Here is a 21,164-nt window from a genome sequence, read left to right as displayed (position 1 = left end):
AATATGTGATATAGTTTAAGTCGGCTTCCTTACAAAAGAAAACAGAAAGAAGCAATTCCTTTTATATGTGGTCATGAGCAAAATGATCAAAACACAGAAAAGTGGCTAATTTTCAGATCCTCAGAAAGAGCTCGCACTTCAGTGGACAAGTACAGTACTGTTTTTAAAAGCGCACTAGGGTTGAGAGAGCGATTCTGTGTTAACATTGATTGGAAATCAGGGTGCCTGGGTGGCTCAGTCTGTTAAACGCCTGCTTTCGGTTCAGGTCAGGATCCCAGAAGTTCTGGGATTGAGCAGCATCAGGCTCCCTGCTTCTCCCTCTCCCCCTCCCCTAACTTGTGCGCAACATGTGCGCGCTCTCTCTCTCTCTCAAATAAATAAAATCTTCAAAAAAAAAAAAACAACCCCATATTCATTGGGAGTTAAGAAATGAGTTAGAAGGAAGAGTTTATCTGATCACTGAAAATAGAATCTTACCTGTGGCCCAAAATAAGTTAAATCAACCTTGACCCAGAGTAATGATAGGAGTTTCCACACTCTTGGCTTCTAGTGTTGCCCCATCATGGTCCATTCCTTACACAGTGATCCCAAGAGTATTTGTTTTCTTTTTTATTTTTTTTAAAGATTTTATTTATTTATTAATGAGAGATACGGAGAGAGAGGCAGAGACACAGGCAGAGAGAGCAGAGAGAGAGAAGCAGGCTCCATGCAGGGAGCCTGATGTGCGACTCGATCTTGGGTCTTCAGGATCACACCCTGGGCCGAAGGCAGGCCCCAAACCACTGAGCCACCCAGGCGTCCCTTTGTTTTCTTTTAATATAAATCACATTATATCCTTCCCTTGCTTAAAAGCAGTAGTGGCAGGATACAAAATCAATGCCCAGAAATCAATGGCATTTCTATACACTAACAATGAGACTGAAGAAAGAGAAATTAAGGAGTCAATCCCATTTACAATTGCACCCAAAAGCATAAGATACCTAGGAATAAACCTAACCAAAGAGGTAAAAGATCTATACCCTAAAAACTATAGAACACTTCTGAAAGAAATTGAGGAAGACACAAAGAGATGGAAAAATATTCCATGCTCATGGATTGGCAGAATTAATATTGTGAAAATGTCAATGTTACCCAGGGCAATTTACATGTTTAATGCAATCCCTATCAAAATACCATGGACTTTCTTCAGAGAGCTAGAACAAATTATTTTAAGATTTGTGTGGAATCAGAAAAGACCCCAAATAGCCAGGGGAATTTTAAAAAAGAAAACCATAGCTGGGGGCATCACAATGCCAGATTTCAGGTTGTACTACAAAGCTGTGGTCATCAAGACAGTGTGGTACTGGCACAAAAACAGACACATAGATCAATGGAACAGAATAGAGAACCCAGAAGTGGACCCTGAAATGTATGGTCATCTAATATTTGATAAAGGAGGAAAGACTATCCAATGGAAGAAAGACAGTCTCTTCAATAAATGGTGCTGGGAAAATTGGACATCCACATGCAGAAGAATGAAACTGGACCACTCTCTTTCACCATACACAAAGATAAACTCAAAATGGATGAGAGATCTAAATGTGAGACAAGATTCCATCAAAATCATAGAAGAGAACACAGGCAACACCCTCTTTGAACTCGGCCACAGTAACTTCTTGCAAGATACATCCACAAAGGCAAAAGAAACAAAAGCAAAAATGAACTATTGGGACTTCATCAAGATAAGAAGCTTTTGCACAGCAAAGGATACAGTCAACAAAACTAAAAGACAACCTACAGAATGGGAGAGGATATTTGCAAATGACGTATCAGATAAAGGGCTAGTTTCCAAAATCTATAAAGAACTTCTTAAACTCAACAGCAAAGAAACAAACAATCCAATCATGAAATGGGCAAAAGACATGAAGAGGAATCTCACAGAGGAAGACATGGACATGGCCAACATGCACATGAGAAAATGCTCTGCATCACTTGCCATCAGGGAAATACAAATCAAAACCACAATGAGATACCACCTCACACCAGTGAGAATGGGGAAAATTAACAAGGCAGGAAACCACAAATGTTGGAGAGGATGCGGAGAAAAGGGAACCCTCTTACACTGTTGGTGGGAATGTGAACTGGTGCAGCCACTCTGGAAAACTGTGTGGAGGTTCCTCTAAGAGTTAAAAATAGACCTGCCCTACGACCCAGCAATTGCACTGTTGGGGATTTACCCCAAAGATTCAGATGCAATGAAACGTCGGGACACCTGCACCCCGATGTTTCTAGCAGCAATGGCCACAATAGCCAAACTATGGAAGGAGCCTCGGTGTCCATCGAAAGATGAATGGATAAAGAAGATGTGGTCTATGTATGCAATGGAATATTACTCAGCCATTAGAAATGACAAATACCCACCATTTGCTTCAACGTGGATGGAACTGGAGGGTATTATGCTGAGTGAAATAAGTCAATCGGAGAAGGACAAACAGTGTATGTTCTCATTCATTTGGGGAATATGAATAATAGTGAAAGGGAATATAAAGGAAGGGAAAAGAAATGTTGGGAAATATCAGGAAGGGAGACAGAACATAAAGACTCCTAACTCTGGGAAATGAACTAGGGGTGGTGGAAGGGGCAGAGGGCGGGTGTTGGAGGGGAATGGGTGACGGGCACTGAGGTGGACACTTGACGGGATGAGCACTGGGTGTTTTTCTGTATGTTGGTAAATTGAACACCAATAAAAATTAATTAAAAAAAAAAGCAGTAGTGGTTTTTCATTACTTTGGGATACAATTTATACTCCCTAGTAATGCTTCTAGTTTCTAGCCTTATTTGGCAAGAAATCTTTGTCCACCTCTTTGACCATTTCTCATGGCATTCTCTCCCTTGGCTTATAGCACACCAGCCATGCCTGCTAGCCATTCATTTAAAGCTCATCTCAGATGTGACCTTATGAAAGAGGCCTTTCCTGATCATTCTGTCTGAGGGCCACACTCCTATTAATTCTCTAGCACAGCACCCTGGTTTTATTTCTTCACTTAATACTCTCAGAAGTGATCTTGTTTGTTTCTTTTAATCTGTTTCTCCTACTGTGACATAGAGTTGTGGGCAGGGGTCATGTCAGTGTTCTATACCTGTGCCCAGAACTCTGAACACCATATATGGGAGTCTGTGAGGTGTGCTTGAAAACCACAGAATATGGTCTCTGGCAGCCTTGGATTGTTATCCTTATGGTCGCATTCATCGGCTGTTTCACCTTGGGCAGCCTACATATACTCTTTGAACTTAAGTTTCTTCATAACATGCAGATCATCATAATAATATCTATTATGTAGGTTTGTTATAAATATTAAATAGGTGGTGCATGTAAAGGATATGATATAGTTCCTAGCATATATACTAAACAATAAATGGTAGCTAATGTTGTTATCATGGAAACCCTCACTTAATGCCCAACCCCTTATAAGAACATGTGATAGAACGTCTGGTTGGCTTCAGACAAGCCGAGTGTCTGGTAGCCTTTACCCACCACATGCCAGGTGCCGCCGAACCGTAGCATGTCTGCACACAGATTGACACAGGTCTTTAAGACACTTCTAGAGTGTGTATTCAGGTAGGCCCCCTGGGAGAGCCATTTCTACCTTTCCCTGTTTCCCTAGAAGCATTCTTGTTTCTGGAGGTATGTATATTTTGAAGTTTAGACGATTCTTCTCTAGAATTCCAGAATGCACTGGAGAGATCTGGAGGGTGACTCGGAGAGTCTGAAACAAGTGGCTCTTCTTCCCCAGGGAGTGTCAGGCCAGAAGTCATTCTACCCTGCTCAGTCTTACATGGAGCTGGATAAGGGCCAAATTCATGGAAAATAACTAGTGGTACAAATGATTATAACATTTATGATTTATTGGTACTTATCAAGTGGCATGTATTGTGTTCAGGGTTTCACAAACAGATGATCTTATTTAATAGGTTTGTTTTTATCATCAATTCTATAATGTAGGTATTAGTGGTTCCCTTTTAGAGATGAGGAAATTAAGACTCAGAGTTTCACTCTGTTTGCCCAAAGTCATGTGGCTAGATCTGTCTGACCTCCTTCAATATATTACAGTTAAGATCTTGGTCAGAGGTCATGGAGTCCGACAAGGATCCTTGTCACTGGGCTAACCCAAGAGGTATGGATTTGTCCTAATGTCCTAAGATATGTTGTGATATCCTGACAGCTGGACCTATGGCCAGTGTCAATGACAATTTCTAACCACCTAAATGTCTTTGTGAATTATAGAGGAGGCTTCAGATATCATTTACTTTGGAACATCCAAGAAACGTTCATCAACCTTGAAGTTTATTGGGCAATATGGTAATGGTCTCAAAAGGTGAGAATTTTTTCCCTTAAGGCATGTATTATTGGGAACAGTATTTACTTAGACACAAACTTACACAGAATGATCTAGGTTTGTAAAGGTTAATAATATAAACTTCAAAGTCCTACTTGTTTTGGGATTTCCATACCTATAACTGGCTTGGATCTTTATAACATTTGTAAATTTAATTCTCAACTAGGTGATGAATCGTCTTCCAGGTATTGAAGCAGAAGCCCTATACTTCCGAGCTTCCTTGAATCTCTGTGTTCTCTTTTTTCTCAGAGCATATGTTAGTATAGGTGTAATATGTGTTCACAGCTTATTTTATTAGTCTGCCTCAGTGTAAGGTGAGGACAAGGGTATATTATCACCTATGTGTCACCTGCTGCAGACAGATGATTGTTCTTTTCTTGATTTCTGGATAGCACCTTGTTTTTGGCAGTCATGTCTCAAGCAAGAGTGGAGAGCTGGATTGGTTCAAATCCATCAGCTCTACTTTTAGGGAAAAAGAAATCATTTGTACCCTTTCGGTGATGGGTCAGCAAAACAGTGGAGTTACTTCTATCAAAGAACAATTCATCGCAGTGATGAATCCACCCATTTCTTTATAGTATTTGAGATGTAAACCAGCATGTTTTCAATTTTTAATATAGTGGATCCATGAGGATTGGGAAGGACTTTATTCTTTTCACAAAGAAGGAAGAAACGATGACCTGTGTGTTTTTTTCTCAGACATTCTGTGAAACAGAAGGTCTTAGTGAGGTAAGAGTTGAGATTTTCCTTTGGTTTCCATAGTAACGGTCTTGTTTTCATTTACCATCTCAGGAGGTGAAGTCTACAACAGTTCTTTTCTGATTATGATTGAAAAATTTAGAAATGTATTTGGGAAATGGAGAGAGGGTGGCTGGATGCTCTGGGTTCATTGGAGGCCTATCCTCTTGACCTTTCTTGAGTGGGTTTTTAACTCCTAAGCAGTTTTCAGAATGTTTTCATTATCCATGTGCCCAAATCTCCCAGAATAAGAGGCTCCCTTTGGCACAGTGAGCTTTTTGGAAGGAGCCTGCAAAATACTTCTGCCATTTGTGCCATAAATGGATTATCATTTTAAGAATAAATATTGGAAAAAAATAAAGATGAAATCAGAGAGGGAGACAAACTATAAGAGACTCTTAATCATAAGCAACAAACCGAGGGTAGCTGCAAGGGAGGGGGGTGGGAGGATGGGGTAACTAGGCGATGGGCATTAAGGAGGGCACGTGATATAACAACCACTGGGTGTTATATAAGACTGATGAATCATTGACTTCTCCCCCTGAAACCAGTAATACATTATATATTAATTAATTTAATTTAAATAAAATTTAAAAATTAAAAAAATAATAAAGATAAATATTGGATTAAAAGGGTAGGAATACAAAATCTAAAGAAACTGAGTGCAAAACAGAGTAAAAATTGTAACCTCGGCGACCATAATTTCAACTCCATTTGATGACCTAGCTGTACTTTATTAATTAGCAGTATCTGAGTTTTACTATTCAGAATGTCCGTGTAATTCAATACAGCGAATGCAGGTAAACAAACTACCCAGCATGATTAGACCCTGTGGCAGGGAGAAAACCAGCAAAAGATCATCTGACCATCAAAGTAGTCACAAAATATAGGCAAACGCCTGTGAATTGGATTCATAACAAAATGAGGGTGTTTATAAACAATTCTGTCCAGTGAGTATGCACTTCTGCTGTTACAGAATTGTCAAAAGCAATGGGATAGATAGAAGGATTCGAGAGCCTTGATTGGTCAATGAGGGTTTTATGGAGAGAGTTCCCTTCGCAGTGGAAAGGCTGGTATGTGGAGAGAAGTGGCGTGGAGCAACTCTCACACTTGGACAGGAGTATAGGATTTGGAAGGACAGTGGAGATGTGAAGTTGTTCCGCAGGGATGCAGCATGTCCGCTGGCAGCAATGGAGTGGGGCCTGGTAAGGAACAATCTGTAGGCAATAGGGAGTAGCTGAATGGGAGACTGCTATAAGGAAAAGCAATGCTTTAAGTATTTATGTTGCCATTTATGTATGTAAAGGCATGGAAAATTGGGCCAAAGCTGAGGTTATAGCATTCCTAAAATGGGCCATTCCCCCCCCCCCTTTTTTTTTAAACTAAAACCAGCCACCCCTTCCCATTTCCACTTCTACTCAGGCAATCTCTTTCAACAATTTTAACTGATTATTTTTCAGTATTTTTCCGTGCGTCTCTATATAACATACTGGTATTACTGCTTCTTGATTTGATGTATTATATGATAACTGCTCATTATAAAGGGATTTATATATATATTATTTCCTCTGTTCATATCACACATACATACTTTTCCTATCCTCCACCCTCAACATAGCTGCATTATCATTCTATTTCTGCTAATGTTCAGTATTTATAAGACTGTATAAACACTATTCACAACTATATCATGTCATAAACTGTTTTTTCCTTTTTCTGCACAATTTTTTCTTTTCCTTGGAATTATTAGTTGTATGCTTGGTGTTCTATGTACCTACCACTGTCACTAAATATTGGCTGGGTTTTCTGTCTTTGTCACTATGTTAACCCCAGTCTCCAGCTGTGCTCAGCTGAGCCCCATCTTCCTGAAGACTCTGCTCTGGAGTCTTCTCCTGTGTTGCTTCTCGCTCTTGCTTTCCATGGCTGGTGTTCTGCTGTCCTCCCAGGATCTGCCCTTGTTAACAATCCTCTGTTAGCTTTCTTAGTAAAGGTGCATGAGAGGTCAAGTATTTTGAGACTTCATGTGCTTGAAAATATTTTTAACCTACCTGAGCACTCAGTGATAGTTTGGGTTGGTGTTATTTGTAGGTTGGAGTGAATTTTCCCTCAGGAATTTGAAGCCATTCCTTCGTCATTTTCTTATTTCTAGCATTGTCATTGAGAAGTCTAAAGCCATTTTAATTTCTGAGTCCTGTGTGTGACATATTTTCCCCCCGCCTCCCGCTTCTACTTTTTAAAGTCAGAGAGGGCAGCCTTAGTGGCTCACCGGTTTAGTGCCGCCTTCAGCCTGGGATGCGATCCTGGAGACCTGGGATCAAGTCCCACATCAGGCTTCCTGCATGGAGCCTGCTTTTCCTTCTGCCTGTGTCTCTGCCTCTCTCTCTGTCTTTCATGAATAAATAAATACAATCTTAAAAAAAAATAAAAAATAAAGTCAGTAGAGTCATCTTTGTCTCCAAAGTTCTGATTTAAGTATTTTGCTTCTGGGTGGCTCTATTCACATATATTGTGCTGGTTGCATATTGGACACCTTCAATCTGGAAACACCTGTCCTTCAATTTGGAGATGTTTTTCTGTAATCTTTAATAATTTTCTTCCTTTCATATTTGCAACTTCTGTTCTTAGCGCTTGGACATCTGGAATGAGTTCTTTAATTCTCTTATCTTTTTCCTTCTATTTTCTGTTCTTTATATTTTTGTTTTGTTCTCTGGGAGATTTTTCTAACATCTATCTTCCAACCTTTTCATGTATTTTTTTTTCTTTAGTCCTATTTTTCATTTCCAAGAAGTGTTTTAAATTCTCTCAATATTCTTTTTTTTTTTTTAAAGATTTATTTATTTATTTATGATAGAGAGAGAGAAAGAGAAAGAGAGGCAGAGACACAGGAGGAAGGAGAAGCAGGCTCCATGCCGGGAGCCTGACACGGGACTTGATCCCGGGACTCCAGGATCGCGCCCTGAGCCAAAGGCAGGCGCCAAACCGCTGAGCCACCCAGGGATCCCCCTCATTCTTTTTTAAAGACATATAGTTCTGTTTCATGGATACAATATTTCCTTTTAGCACTCTAAAGATATTAACAATAATTGATTTTTCTTTTCCCCTGAAATTTTCATCTTCCTCCTATGGTTTTTGTTTCAAATGATTTGCTTTGTTTGTGCCTGTTTATTCGCTCTATATTTATCATATTAGAGGCTTTTCTCAGATGGCTATCAATCCTGACTACTTTAAGGAGTATTCCAATAAAATTTGGATTGAAAGCTCTGCGAGAGTAGAATTGGGGTGGGAGGCTTGGCAGCTGTGAGCATCACAGTAGTGAGCTCTAGCTGTGCTGTATTATTGGGAAACCCTCAAGGTAATTTTATGACTTTCCTTTGGGGCTAGTCTGATATCTCAGGGAAGACTCCTACAGTCTTCTGCCTGAAGGCTTGGCTAAGAGCTTTCTGGGACCCAAATGAGAGAAGAGATCTGGGTCCTCAGCATCCAATGTGTACGATTTTCATCCCTCTGATCTCAGTAATGTCCCCCTAATAACTGTGCCTGACATATCCTCTAATCTAGAAAGGCTTTGTTCCATTCTTTCTAGAAAATAAGCATCCAGTCTCTGTGAAGATAGGGGCCCTAGTGCCAAATGGGCTCCAGATGCTACTTCCAGTTCTCTTCTCCCTTGATCCCACCTCCTGAGTTTACTCATGCCATCAGTCTCTGAGCCTTTTAGGGTTATTCTGAATTGTAAACTGGCTGGTTTTCTCTTCCAACATTGCCCTCAGATTGATTTTCCTGGATATGCTTTCATGGACTGTTCAACTTCTAGAGTGCTGGTACTGTTGCTCCTCTGCCATCCTTCCCATATTTCAATAGGAGCTGAAGTAGGTTCCATCTGTCCCCATATCATACAATGGAGCATTTCTGAATAAAACTCTAAGTATACATAATTGTTATGTGTCTCTTTCTTATAAAACTAAAGTACAGGGGGAAATAAACTCTTAACTTTGTGTTTTGTAATTTGGCTAGATGAAGAATGGACTGAATTAGGATCAGACAAAAGGATGATGGTATTTATTTGTGTATTTCATAGTAAATTGATGTTTTTTTTTAATATATATAGGTTGTGGTTCCAATACCTTCATGGTTAACAAGAACCAGAGAATCTGTCACAGATGATCCTCAGAAATTCTCAACAGAATTGTCTATAATTTTTAAGTACTCTCCATTTAGAAATGAAGCTGAACTGATGCAGCAGTTTGATGTGATCTATGGGAAATGTGGTAAGATCATCAAAACTCTGAAGTTTTGTTGGAAGTATTTGTCTTTAATGTCTTTCAAAAGATACTTTACATATGCTTTTATATTTTTTCTATTTATAATACCATGTGGGATCTCACATGGGGGCATTCATTTTATCCATATGAATTCTGTCTTAAGTGAATCCAAATATGAATAGCTCTAAGTCCCTGACACTGGGAGAACGATTTGTACTTGCATGAGCTTGGTGCAGACTGGATGCGAAGACAATGACATAGTCTGTGACCACAGGGAATCCATAGTCCCTGCACTACATAGCAAAGTTAGGAGTTGATCCCATGTGTATAAGAGAGTTAGCATTGTATAAGCCCGTGAATCCAGGTGTCTGAGGCAGAGAGTTAGCAAAAGCTTTGTGGACATTTTCCAAATTAACAGATCTTTCTGTATATTCTGTATTTCTATATTCTTTTAGCCTGTACCAGCTTTCTACTCAACATGTAGAAGGCACTGAATCTACTAACATTTTCCAGTGTCAGTTTTTCTCCAGACTTCTACCTTTCATATCTAGAACAAGACGAATCTTACTCTAGAGAAAACTCTGCATTTCCTTTTTGAAACTCTTTGATTTATGGAATGTTTATAGTCAAATTTTGAGAAATTTGTTTCTGACTTGGCTTGTATTACCTTCAAAATTTCTTCTCTAATTTGTGGCATTTTGTTTAACAATGATATTTTTGTCATCCTTTCCCTTTTGTGTTAGACTAAAACTAGTAGCAGTTCAGTAAATATTAATTTCATTAATGTATACATGATAGACTTTTTTTTTTTAATTTTGAGAGTGTGTGTACAAGCAGTGGGGGAGGGGCAGAGGGAGAGGAAGAGAGAATCTTAAGCAGGCAGCAAATCAGCACAGAGCCCAATCTGGGGCTCGATCTCACAACCCTAAGATCATGACTTGAGCTGAAATTAAAAGTCAGGTGCTCAAATGACTGAGCCAATGTCTTTCAAAATGTCTTTAATGTCTTTCAAAATGCCCCTATACATGGTATACTTTAAGGAAAACTAATGTAATTTGTTAGTTAATGTAAGTTAATGTAAGGAAAGTTAATGTAATTTGTTAGTTGACTTTTAATTGTAAAATATTCATGTAAATACTAATGAAGGGTATACTATTTCTTGAATATTTTTCTAAGTGCCTTAAAAAATTAACTCAATTCTCAAACTTAATTCTCAACTTAATTCTCAAAATAATTTATGAGATACACTGTAAATTAGAGAAATTAGGTTCAAAGAGGTTAGGAACTTTATCTGCGGTCATTGCACTGGTAAATCAGGATTTAGACACAGGCATTCTTAATCACTGTCCTGTGCTGTTCTCTCTTGTGTTTTAGTACTACCAAGAGAAGTATAGTTGGTTGTTCTTTTAATTTCTCTGACAATCCTGCTGGTATCATAATCAATTTTGTAAAGAATTTGTAGTATTTTGTTAACTATGCTTTAGGGCAGGAGTCAGCAAACTGTGGCCTGCAGGATAGAATCCAGCCATACTTGTTTCTGTAGATAGAGTTTTATTGGACTTCAGTCTCACACATTCATTTATATGCACTGTGGCAGCTTTCGTGCTACGATGTTGGAGTTGAGATGTGATTAGTTAGTTGTGACAGAGACCGTTTGGCCTGCAAAGCCTGAAATGTTTATTATCTGGCCTTTTACAGAAAAAGTTTGCCAACACCTACAATAGGGGCTAAAGCAATTCTTCATATTTGTACAAATTTTAAAAATCCATCTTTGTTCTTATGTGCATTGATTTCAGTTCCACCGACAAGAGCTTTACCTATAATGCAAATTTAGCTCATACTCCTAACAATTTTCATAATGCAAATTATGAAAAAAGTGCCAAAGTTTAAGAATCCACATTGAGAGACTTATAATGAATGGAATTGGAATAAGCAGTGTAATGTAGAAAAACTCAACACTCTTTGGCAGAGAATGGAATTTGTTGTAAGACTTATATCTTGGAACTTATCCAAGCATATTATTTACTAAAGTACACAAGGAAATTTGGTCTAGAGTAGGCTTAATTCCATAGATGAGATAATAGCACCATGACTAACACTTAGTGTGAAGTATCAACAAGTCAAATGTCCTTTTTTTCTCTGCTAGGTACTTTGCTGGTTATTTATAACTTGAAGCTCTTGCTTAGCGGAGAACCAGAGTTGGATGTTAAGACAGACAAGGAAGATATACTGGTCGCTGGAGCCCTTGAGGAGTGAGTATTGTCTGTGTTTGACAGGATGTCTCTCCATAATGGCAGCAAGCTGGCTTTGGAGCTCTGCATCCTGGCTCTAGGTCTGAGGCCCCTTGGCCTTAGCACTAGGGCAATTCATTTTATCTCAGTTACAGAGGAAATAGTGAGGCTAGACCACTGATTCCCAGACCTGGCTGACCCTCTGGATGACCTGGAGAGCTTCTTAAGAAGTATAGGATCTTGTCTTATCCCAGACTCTGCCGAGCTCCAGTTATCAGGACAAGGAATCAGTATTTTTCACATGTTCCCCAGGTGATTCAGAGGTAGCAGCACACTTGGGAACCACTGGAATAACGCTTGTAAGCTTCTCTAATTCTGAAACTCCTATTCTATGAATATTAAAACTGGAAAAAAAAACCCTCAGAGTTCATTATTCATGGCATGTCATTAAAAATGAGCATCAGTATGGTGCGAAGCAAAAAGAAATATGATCAACTGACAGTTCAGAATGACCCTATGAACTTCATACTTGCAGTTTATAAGTAAAAAAAAATGACACATTCATTTTTCTTGGCTATTAGGGATCCATAGGAATGGGAGAATAAGGAAACAGAATAAGGAATGGGAGAACATGAGTAAAAAGTGTGGAGAAATAATGAAACAATGTCTAAACTTAAATTTCTCTAAAATAACTTTGTATTTGAAACTTACCAGCTTGAGCCCATGGTCTCTTAGTGTGAGAACTCTGGAGCTGGAAGGGATTGGAAGGAGTTAAATTCAATCTTATTTGATCTAAAAATCTTATAAAAATAAATTTTATTTATTTGAGAGAGATTGAGCATGAAAGCATGAGCAGGTGGAGGGGCCCGATGTGGAGCTCCATCCCAGGACGCTGAGAACATGACCTGAGCCGAAGGCAGACACTTAACTGACTGAGCCACCCAGGTACTCCCAATCTGATTCATTTTAATTAAATACTGGTATTGTCCAATGGAAATATAATGAGAGCCACAAAATATGAACCATATATGAAGTTTAAATTTTCTAGTAGCCCCATTAGGAAAAGGTCAAATTAATTTTAATAATATTTTATTTAATCTGGTATAAAGTGTAATTTTAATATGTATAATATTAATGAGACATTTTATACTCTTTTTTATCTACTAAAACCTTGGAACCTAGTGTGTGTTTTACATAGATAGCATGCAGCAGTTTGGACACATGTGGCCAAGTAGCTACCACATTGGACCATACAGTTTTATTTTTTTTTATTTTTATTTTTTTTTGGACCATACAGTTTTAGATTAAGATATTGAGACCTGAGTAACTACATAAACTTTTACTTTTTTTTTTTTTTAATTTTTATTTATTTATGATAGTCACACAGAGAGAGAGAGAGAGAGAGGCAGAGACACAGGCAGAGGGAGAAGCAGGCTCCATGCACCGGGAGCCCGACGTGGGATTCGATCCCGGGTCTTCAGGATCGCGCCCTGGGCCAAAGGCAGGCGCCAAACCGCTGCGCCACCCAGGGATCCCAGAACCTCTTTTACTTTTGTCTTTGAGGTGAAATTTGAAGGTCCCATCCCCAGTTTGAAAATGTAATGTTTGATAACGTACTTTCAGATGATCTTTCCTACTTTTTTTCTAATTTACATTTTTCTTCATTTCATTGTTATAACAGTAATTCTTAATTTACACAGAAATGAAGGTTTTTTTCTTTTGGAAAAAAAAATCCAGTGTCATTACTGTTGTACAAATGCTGGGGACCCTTTTGGCAGCATTAACACGCCGATATCAAAAAGGAGGCCCAGAACTGTTACTGGCACCTCTGTCACCAACTCCCCCTCCCCTGTTGGCCCAGCCTTTCTGCCTAACAGCTGTATCCAAACCCAACATCTCATGCTATTTAAAAGCTTAGAGCCCAAGTCTTCAAACAGTTATCTGTCAGAGTGCCTTGGCATTTCAGCACCAGCATCAGGAAACACATACATTATTAGAGAAATAATTTGACAGCTAATTTCTTTGGGAAAAAGTTCTTACTGTTTCTAGATTGTTTAATCGAGTCAGAAGCTTCTTAAGCCATTTAAGCATTTAATCACAAAATGAAGAAAATGGATCAGACCCAGGATATGTATAATTTAAGTTTGGAATGTTGACCACATTGGATTTCTTTTTTGTTTGGTTTTTCAGCAACATTTGTTTGTAGTTTAATCATAAGAAAACCCTTCTAAAGGCAGGGTGGGGGATTTTTATGAGGATGCATGTTGTAAAGAGGAGACATCATTTCTCTGCCAGCGGTGCCATCTATACATTTCATGGCTTCTGAGGAGTCTCACAATAGTGTCAAGGAGGGACAGCAGTACCACCTTCTGTGGGGGAATGATGTATATATAGTTTTCCCCTTGAAAAGTCAGTGAGCTCTGACATTAACACCCAATTCCTCTTCATGAAGGGACTAGAAAAACGTTGACTCTTGCAGCTGAAAGAATACTCTAGTCGAAGATGGATCTTTTTCTGATTCTTCTTCCATTTATGACTTCTGATTTTTGAACTTCTAATCAAGTACAGTTATATTATCTTGATTTCGAGAACAAGTAGTTTACAGTGTAATAACTCCTTTGCCCCTTCTTTTTCTTGTGGTTATTGTGTCCCCTTAAAGTCACTGGGCATGATTCTTCATCTGTTCAAAACAAGTTTCAAACCTTGCAACTAGGCAATTTCCACCTTTGGTGTTAGATGGTGTGGTCCTGCTGATTCTGAAAATAATTTAATTTTCTACATAGAAATAGGAAAATTCAAGCTTTCCAGCTTTTTTTCTGTGTTTTTTCTACCTGTTTGGTTTACTATAAAGTCAAAAGTGAAACAATATTTTAAAAAATTTTAAAGAAAATAATTTATATATCATAATTGATTAATTTAAAAAATATTTTCTGTTTCCTGTAGTTTTTATTTTATTTTCAAAGATTTTATTTATTCATTCATGAGAGACACACAGAGAGAGAGAGAGATGCAGAGACCCAGGCAGAGGGAGAAGCAGGCTCCATGCAGGGAGCCCATCGTGGGACTCGATCCTGGGTCTCCAGGATCACGACCTGGGCTGAAGCAGTGCTAAACCGCTGAGCCACCCAGGCTGCCCTGATTATTAATTTTTGTTATTCGATTCTAATGTTTTTTAAGTGTGATTTCTCATTTTCCTTTTTTCATTTACAATTTGTTTCTGAACTTTGCTATTATGTAGTCTTGGTAAGTCTCATTTCATAATGATTTCTTACTAAGTGGTTTTACAATAGTCCATTAAATTGATTCATTCTAACTTACATAACGATTTCTATATTTTTGGATGGTAGCATTGGTCCCACTGTTTCACATTATTTATGGGTAATATTGAAATAAACATTTTCTGGCAGATGGATTTTTTCTCTTCTTTTGAATTTTTTTTTTTGAGATCAATTCCCTGGAAGGGAACTACTGAGTCAAAGTGTCTGAATCTTCATACAGTTATTGTGAATATTTGAATTGCAATCCAAACCCTTTTTTTGCTTCGGGCTAAGGCTTTGGGATGAGGGTCTACAACCATCATCCAACCATCAGCGGGGCCTTGTTTCAAGATGACAGTAACCTCATGAAAATTTCATTAGGAGTGATGTTCAAGCACAGAGGCAGTAGCATGTGCTTTGGCAATATCACTGTAAAGACAACCTGTTTTCACTTAAATTTAAAAAAAATTATGTAGATAGATAAGTCATTTCAGAATTTCAGAATCAGCAGAAGTCTGTATTTAACGTGTGATATATTAAATCAGAATTTGAATCTGTGAATGTGGCATGTGGAGAGTGCCAGGGAATCATACATAGTTTCAGGGTGATATGCAGAAAGTGGGCTGTATCCGCAGGGAAAGAATCTGCCATGTTAAATTTAGGCAAAGTGCCCTAAAAGGGAAGAAGACAACATGAAAAAGAACTTTGGAAGGAATCAAAAGAAAGTTAAGACTTTGGAACAAAGTGGCAGGGGAAGGGGTGAGAATATGGAATATTAATGAAAATAATAGTGAACTAATTATGGGAAACAAGATGTTTCTTCAGAGACAGCTTAGACAATGTTTATTTGTTAGTTTATGTTGTGGTAATTTTTGGAACTCTGGACCATGTCCCACATCTCAAATTTTTGCAAATTTTACCCCTCCCAAGTCCCCCCCACCCTTTGAAGTAGTCAAAACAAAATCAAGTTACTTTGTTCTTTCCTTCTCCCTGGTGACTGTTAGTAGCTTTTAGTAACAATCACACAGATGATTAAAATCAGAGTAATTTGCAGAGGTCCCCTATTGATTGAATACAGTAGGACTGAGCAAATGGAGATGACAGGTGGTAGATGGGAGGGTTTAAGATCCCTCACGTGGGGTTAGTATAAGTTGGCGTCTGCAAAATCGACAGAGCTATAATTCCCCTTCGGTATTCCTTACCCAGAGAGTCTGTGTGGACAGCAGGTTTGGAATGACTCTGTAATTCAGATGTTTTAAATTTAATTCATAGGACTTAGAATTCTTTTTTTTTTTTAAGATTCTATGTATTTATTCATGAAAGACACAGAGTGATAGGCAGAGACATAGGCAGAGGGAGAAGCAGTCTCCCTGCAAGGAGCCTGATTTGGGGCTGGATCCTGGATCCTGGGATCACACCCTGAATTGGAGACAGATGCTCAATCACTGAGCCGCTCGAGCATCCCAGGACATAGAATTCTTTATGTGGATACCAGTATAGAATTATAATTTCATAATCGAGATCTTGAAATTTCATAGAAGGTATGCCGCCAAATCCTGGATCCAAGTGTAAGTTTTCTTTACACTCTCCTGTATCTCACTCTTCACTTTGGTCTTCTTGGTGGCCCAGCCCCTGCTCCAGGGACAGTAGTCTTTGGGACAGAGGGTGGAGTTGGCCTTAAGTAGTACACAGATATGAGTGAATTCAAAACTACTCAAACGTGCGTAAATGCATAAATCAGTATAACAGTGCTTTCTCATTTTCTACCCCAACCCCTCCAGTCTTTCTTCTACTATAGAAATAATTTTGCAGCTTGGGATCTTTAAGTATATCATCTAGATTTTTCACTATTTTTCAGTTTATATTAAATTCATACTTTTTTTCTCCTTAGCTCTTTCTTTTGAAATAATTTCAACTTTTCCAACAGGGTTGCAAAGATAATACAAAGAATTCCAATATATCTTTGCCTCAGCTTCCCCAGATGGTGATATCCTATCACATTTGCTTCATCATTCATCTTTTCCCTCTTTTTCTCTTTATGCACAGCAGGGACCCATGCATTCCTTTTATCAGTATATCCTTTAATACTATCAGTATTAATTTTGTGGTTAAAATTGTCCTAGAATTGGCTACTGGGAACCTGTTCAAGCTGGCTTTTGTGTTCTTTTGACATATCACCATCATTTTTGAACATTTTCAGCATCCTAAGATATTCCAGGCTCATATTATACTTCTGTTGCTGTAACACAATTGACCATTCCTCCAAGGAGTCCTGGTTTCTTTCATTGGATAATCGTATTCCTCTTTTTTAAAATGACTTTTTAAAAATGGATGTGAAGCAATAAATTACGATACATTGGTATATAACACTTTTTTGTAATATTCAGTTATTTTACATTGATGTATTGTACCTCAAAACTCATGGGCCCTTAGACTGACTTCACTTTTTCACTATTTTAACAATGGTGATCTTTATGCTTCTATTTTGGGGCACTTGCACAAGTATTTCTTTATTATCGATTCTCAGAAATAATATTGCCAGATTAAGTGGTAGTAATTTTAAATTTAAATAGTACTAAATTACTGTACAAAAAGCTTAAACTGTCTGTGCACCTAACCAATGAGCTGAGTTTTGTCAATGCCCCATTTTCACTAAGATACAATGTAATCAAACCTTAAAAATTTTGCCAGGTAGATTATTTCTCTGTGCTTTGTTTTCTTCTGATTTTGACAATATTGATTATATTTTAATGTTTTGTGGATGCTAACTTTGCTTCCATAATTTGCTTGTATCTTTCGCTTATATTTGTATATTTCTATTATGTAGTTTTATTGATTTTTTTTTTAGGAACTTTTATTTGGTTCTAGCTATTATTATTTTGGATGTTAAATATGAGGAAAATATTTTCTCCAGTCTGACACTTAGTATTTTTTTTTTTTAGATTTATTTATTTTTGAGAGAGAGAGAACACTAGTACGAGCAAGCAAGCAGCAGGGAGGCACAGAGGGAGAAAGAAAGAGAATCTCAGGCAGACTCTCCACTGAGTGTGGAGCTAATGCAGGACTTGATCCCAGGACTCCAGGATCATGACCTGGGCCAACACTGAGAATTGGGTGCTTAACTGACTAAGCCACGTAGCTGCTCTGACATTTGACCTTTTTTCAATTAAAATTTGAATTTAGATAATTATCAACTCTTAAGCAGTTAAATAACGTAGAAAAAGCCTGTGTACCCTTTGCTCAGGTTTCCCATTGCTGTTACTTTGCTAAACTTACAATACAATATCACAACCAGGGTATTGACAATGATGAAATCTACCCAGCCTGGTGCAAATCCACTAACACATCAGCACAAGGATCCTTCTTATTGCCTTTTATAGCCACATACACTCTCTTCCCTCTCTCTCCATGAGACTTTTATTATCATTAGTATTGTCCTTTGTCTAATAGAAATTTTTGATATTTTAAGGTCAAATCTGTCAATATTTTTCTTATTTTTCTTTATGAGTCTCTTTTGCGTTTCTAAACTCAGATGTTCCTTAACCAAATATATTTTCTTTTAGTGTTTGTAGTTTATTTCTGTAGCTTTTTAATCTATGTGGAATTTATTTTTTGAGCATGGCGTGTACATGAGGTAGGACAGATTAATATTTTCTAATGGATATAGCACTTTTAAAATAGTTCAGCCTTTACTATTTATTTGAAATGCATCAATGATATAAACTAAATTCTCATCATATATGGATCTGTTTCCGGATGGCCTAGTTCTTTTCATATATTTTTTTCTGCTCTCAATTCATTAAAACTTTTTAATTGCTATAGCCTTTATAATGTGTTTTGATATTTGGTAGGGCAAGTACTCCTTCACTGTCCTTTTAAAAATATTATGATTGTTCTTGCAGATGTTCTTTTCCATATGAATTTCAAAATCAGCTTTTCAAGTTTTATTACAAAAAATGCTCTTGGGATTTTGATTGGTAGTCCATTGAATTTATGGATTAATTGGGAAAGAACTGACAGTTATGTTTTTGTTCTTATTTCAGTGTTTTATATAGTTGAGTGGAGTTCTACATCATTATATATATCATAGTAGTTAAGAATCAGGCTTTGGTAGTTAGGCTATCTGAGTTCAATTTATAGTTCTATAAGCTGCGCTAATTTAGGGAAAATAGTTAACCCTATAGAGCCTCAATTTACTTATCTGAAAATGGCAATAACAATAGTAGTAGTAGTAATAGTAGTATTATAGGGTTGTTATGAAGCTTAGGCGATATATGAACTGAAAAGTGCTTAGATCATTACCTGGCACAGAGTGCATACTCAATAATTGTTAGATATTATTATATCTTCATATAGGTCTTGTACATTTTTTTCAAGTTCATAGGTATTATGACTTCTTGGCATTCAAATAAGATTTTTTCTCCACTGCTTTTTCTAATTATTGTTAATGTGCAGAAAGGAAAACCATTGATTTTTATTAAAAACAGATTTTATTTATTGGAGAGAGAGAATGAGTAAGTTGGGGGAGAGGCAGAGGGTCTCTAAAGCAGACTCCACTAGACCCCATGACCTTGAGGTCATGACCTGAGTCAAAATCAAGAATCGGGTGCTTAATAGACTGAGCCATTCAGGCATTCCTAAACCATTGACTTTTGACTATTGATTTTATATCTCACCATTTACTAAATTCTTTATTCTAATAGTCTTCAGTTGGATTTTCTCTATAAGCTTTATTTGCAAATAATGATAGTTTTGTCTTCATTTCTATTATTCTATTTTCTTGTTCTAACTAATTAGTTAACTCCGAGTGGTAATAACAGACATGATTTTTGGTTTGTTTATATCTTAATGGAATTCTTTTATTTTTGACCGTTAGGTATGATATTTGTTCTAGTTATTATTCCTTTTAATCAATGCCTTTTGTCAAACTTAGGAAGTCATTTTATTTCTAGCTTATTGAGTGACTTTTATTTAATTTTCATATCAGGAAATTGGTGTTAAGTTTAAGTCAATGCTTTTTGACATCTGTTGAGGTGATTTCATTGTTTCTCTTTTAAACTGTTTAAATAGTATATTATTCTAGTAAAGTTGTGATATTGAACTATCATCCTTCCATTCCTCAAATGAACGCAAATGGTTCATGATGTAGTAGTATTCACTGTGTTAATTTCACTAGTATTTTATATAATATTTTTTGCCCTTATGCTTACACATGAGACTGGGCTATAATTATGTTTTTATTATACTTTATTTAGTATTGGTGTACAGATTATGGTAGAGTGAGTTGAGAAGTTTTTCACCTCTTTTGTTGATTTGGAAGAGTTTACATAAAATGAGCCTGTTGTTTGCCTGTGGGTTTAGTAGATATTCTCTGAGAAATCTGTGGTCTTATCACTGTCTTTGTTTTTACTTTCATTACTTTTGAATTGTTCTATAACTGTTAATCTATTCATATTTTTAAATTCTTGGGTCAAGGGACGCCTGGGTGGCTCAGCTGTTGAACATCTGCCTTTGGCTCAGGGTGTGATCCCGGGATCAAGGATCGAGTTCCACATCGGGGTCCCTGTGAGGAGCCAACTTCTCCCTCTGCCTGTGTCTCTGCCTTTCTCTCTCTGTGTCTCTCATGAATAAATAAATAAATCTTTTAAAAAAATTCTTGGGTCAAATTTGTCATTTATAATTTCTTATAAAAATATTTATTTAGATTTGTAAATTTGTTGATAAAATATTCTTATCAAATTTCTGTTTTATCCAATCCTATAGTTGTATCCACTTTTACTACTTTTATTGCATGTTAGGCCATCTCTTTTTCTTGGCCAGAGAGGTTTAGTTGTTTCAAGTGTCTTTAGAAACAAAATAATTCTGGATTCTTTTTAAGTCTACTAGGTTTATATTATATATTTCTTATTTTCTCCTACATTCTTTGGATTTATTTTACTTTTTCTGCTTCCTTGAGGTGTATCTTTTATTTGTTTACTTTCAACCTCATTTGCTAATCTAAACTGAGGCTTTATGCATCCTCCTAGCCCCCACTCCTGCATTATGGCTCTATTGTACAGATTTCAAAAGTAGAACTATCATTATTGCTTCCTTCTTTTTTTTTTTTTTTTAAGATTTATTTATTTATTTATTTATTTGAAAGATAGGCAGAGAGAGCATGCGAGTGGAAGGAAGGTTAGAGGGAGAGAAGCAGAATCCCTGCTGAGTGTGGAGCCCAATGCAGGGCTCATCCCACCATTCTGAGATCACAACCTGAGCCAAAACCAAGTTCAACAAACTGTGCCCCCAGGCGGCCCCCCCAGC

At 37.3% G+C, this 21,164-nt stretch overlaps 1 protein-coding gene across 1 annotated transcript in view; it reads left to right on the top strand.

Annotated features, from left to right (window-relative positions):
- The window catches only part of MORC1 (MORC family CW-type zinc finger 1), a 169,614-nt gene that overhangs the window by 20,024 nt on the left and 128,426 nt on the right, over positions 1-21,164 (top strand). Inside the window, exons 5-8 of the mRNA XM_072722555.1 lie at positions 4,265-4,355; positions 4,997-5,105; positions 9,220-9,379; positions 11,520-11,625. Of these exons, the coding sequence (XP_072578656.1) occupies positions 4,265-4,355; positions 4,997-5,105; positions 9,220-9,379; positions 11,520-11,625 (466 nt within the window). The remainder of the gene's footprint in view (positions 1-4,264; positions 4,356-4,996; positions 5,106-9,219; positions 9,380-11,519; positions 11,626-21,164) is intronic.

The sequence above is a fragment of the Vulpes vulpes genome, chromosome 1 (assembly GCF_048418805.1).
Source record: "Vulpes vulpes isolate BD-2025 chromosome 1, VulVul3, whole genome shotgun sequence".
Classification (NCBI taxonomy): domain Eukaryota; kingdom Metazoa; phylum Chordata; class Mammalia; order Carnivora; family Canidae; genus Vulpes; species Vulpes vulpes.
Note: the sequence above shows the minus strand (reverse complement) of the source record. Positions and strands in the feature narration are given on the sequence as shown.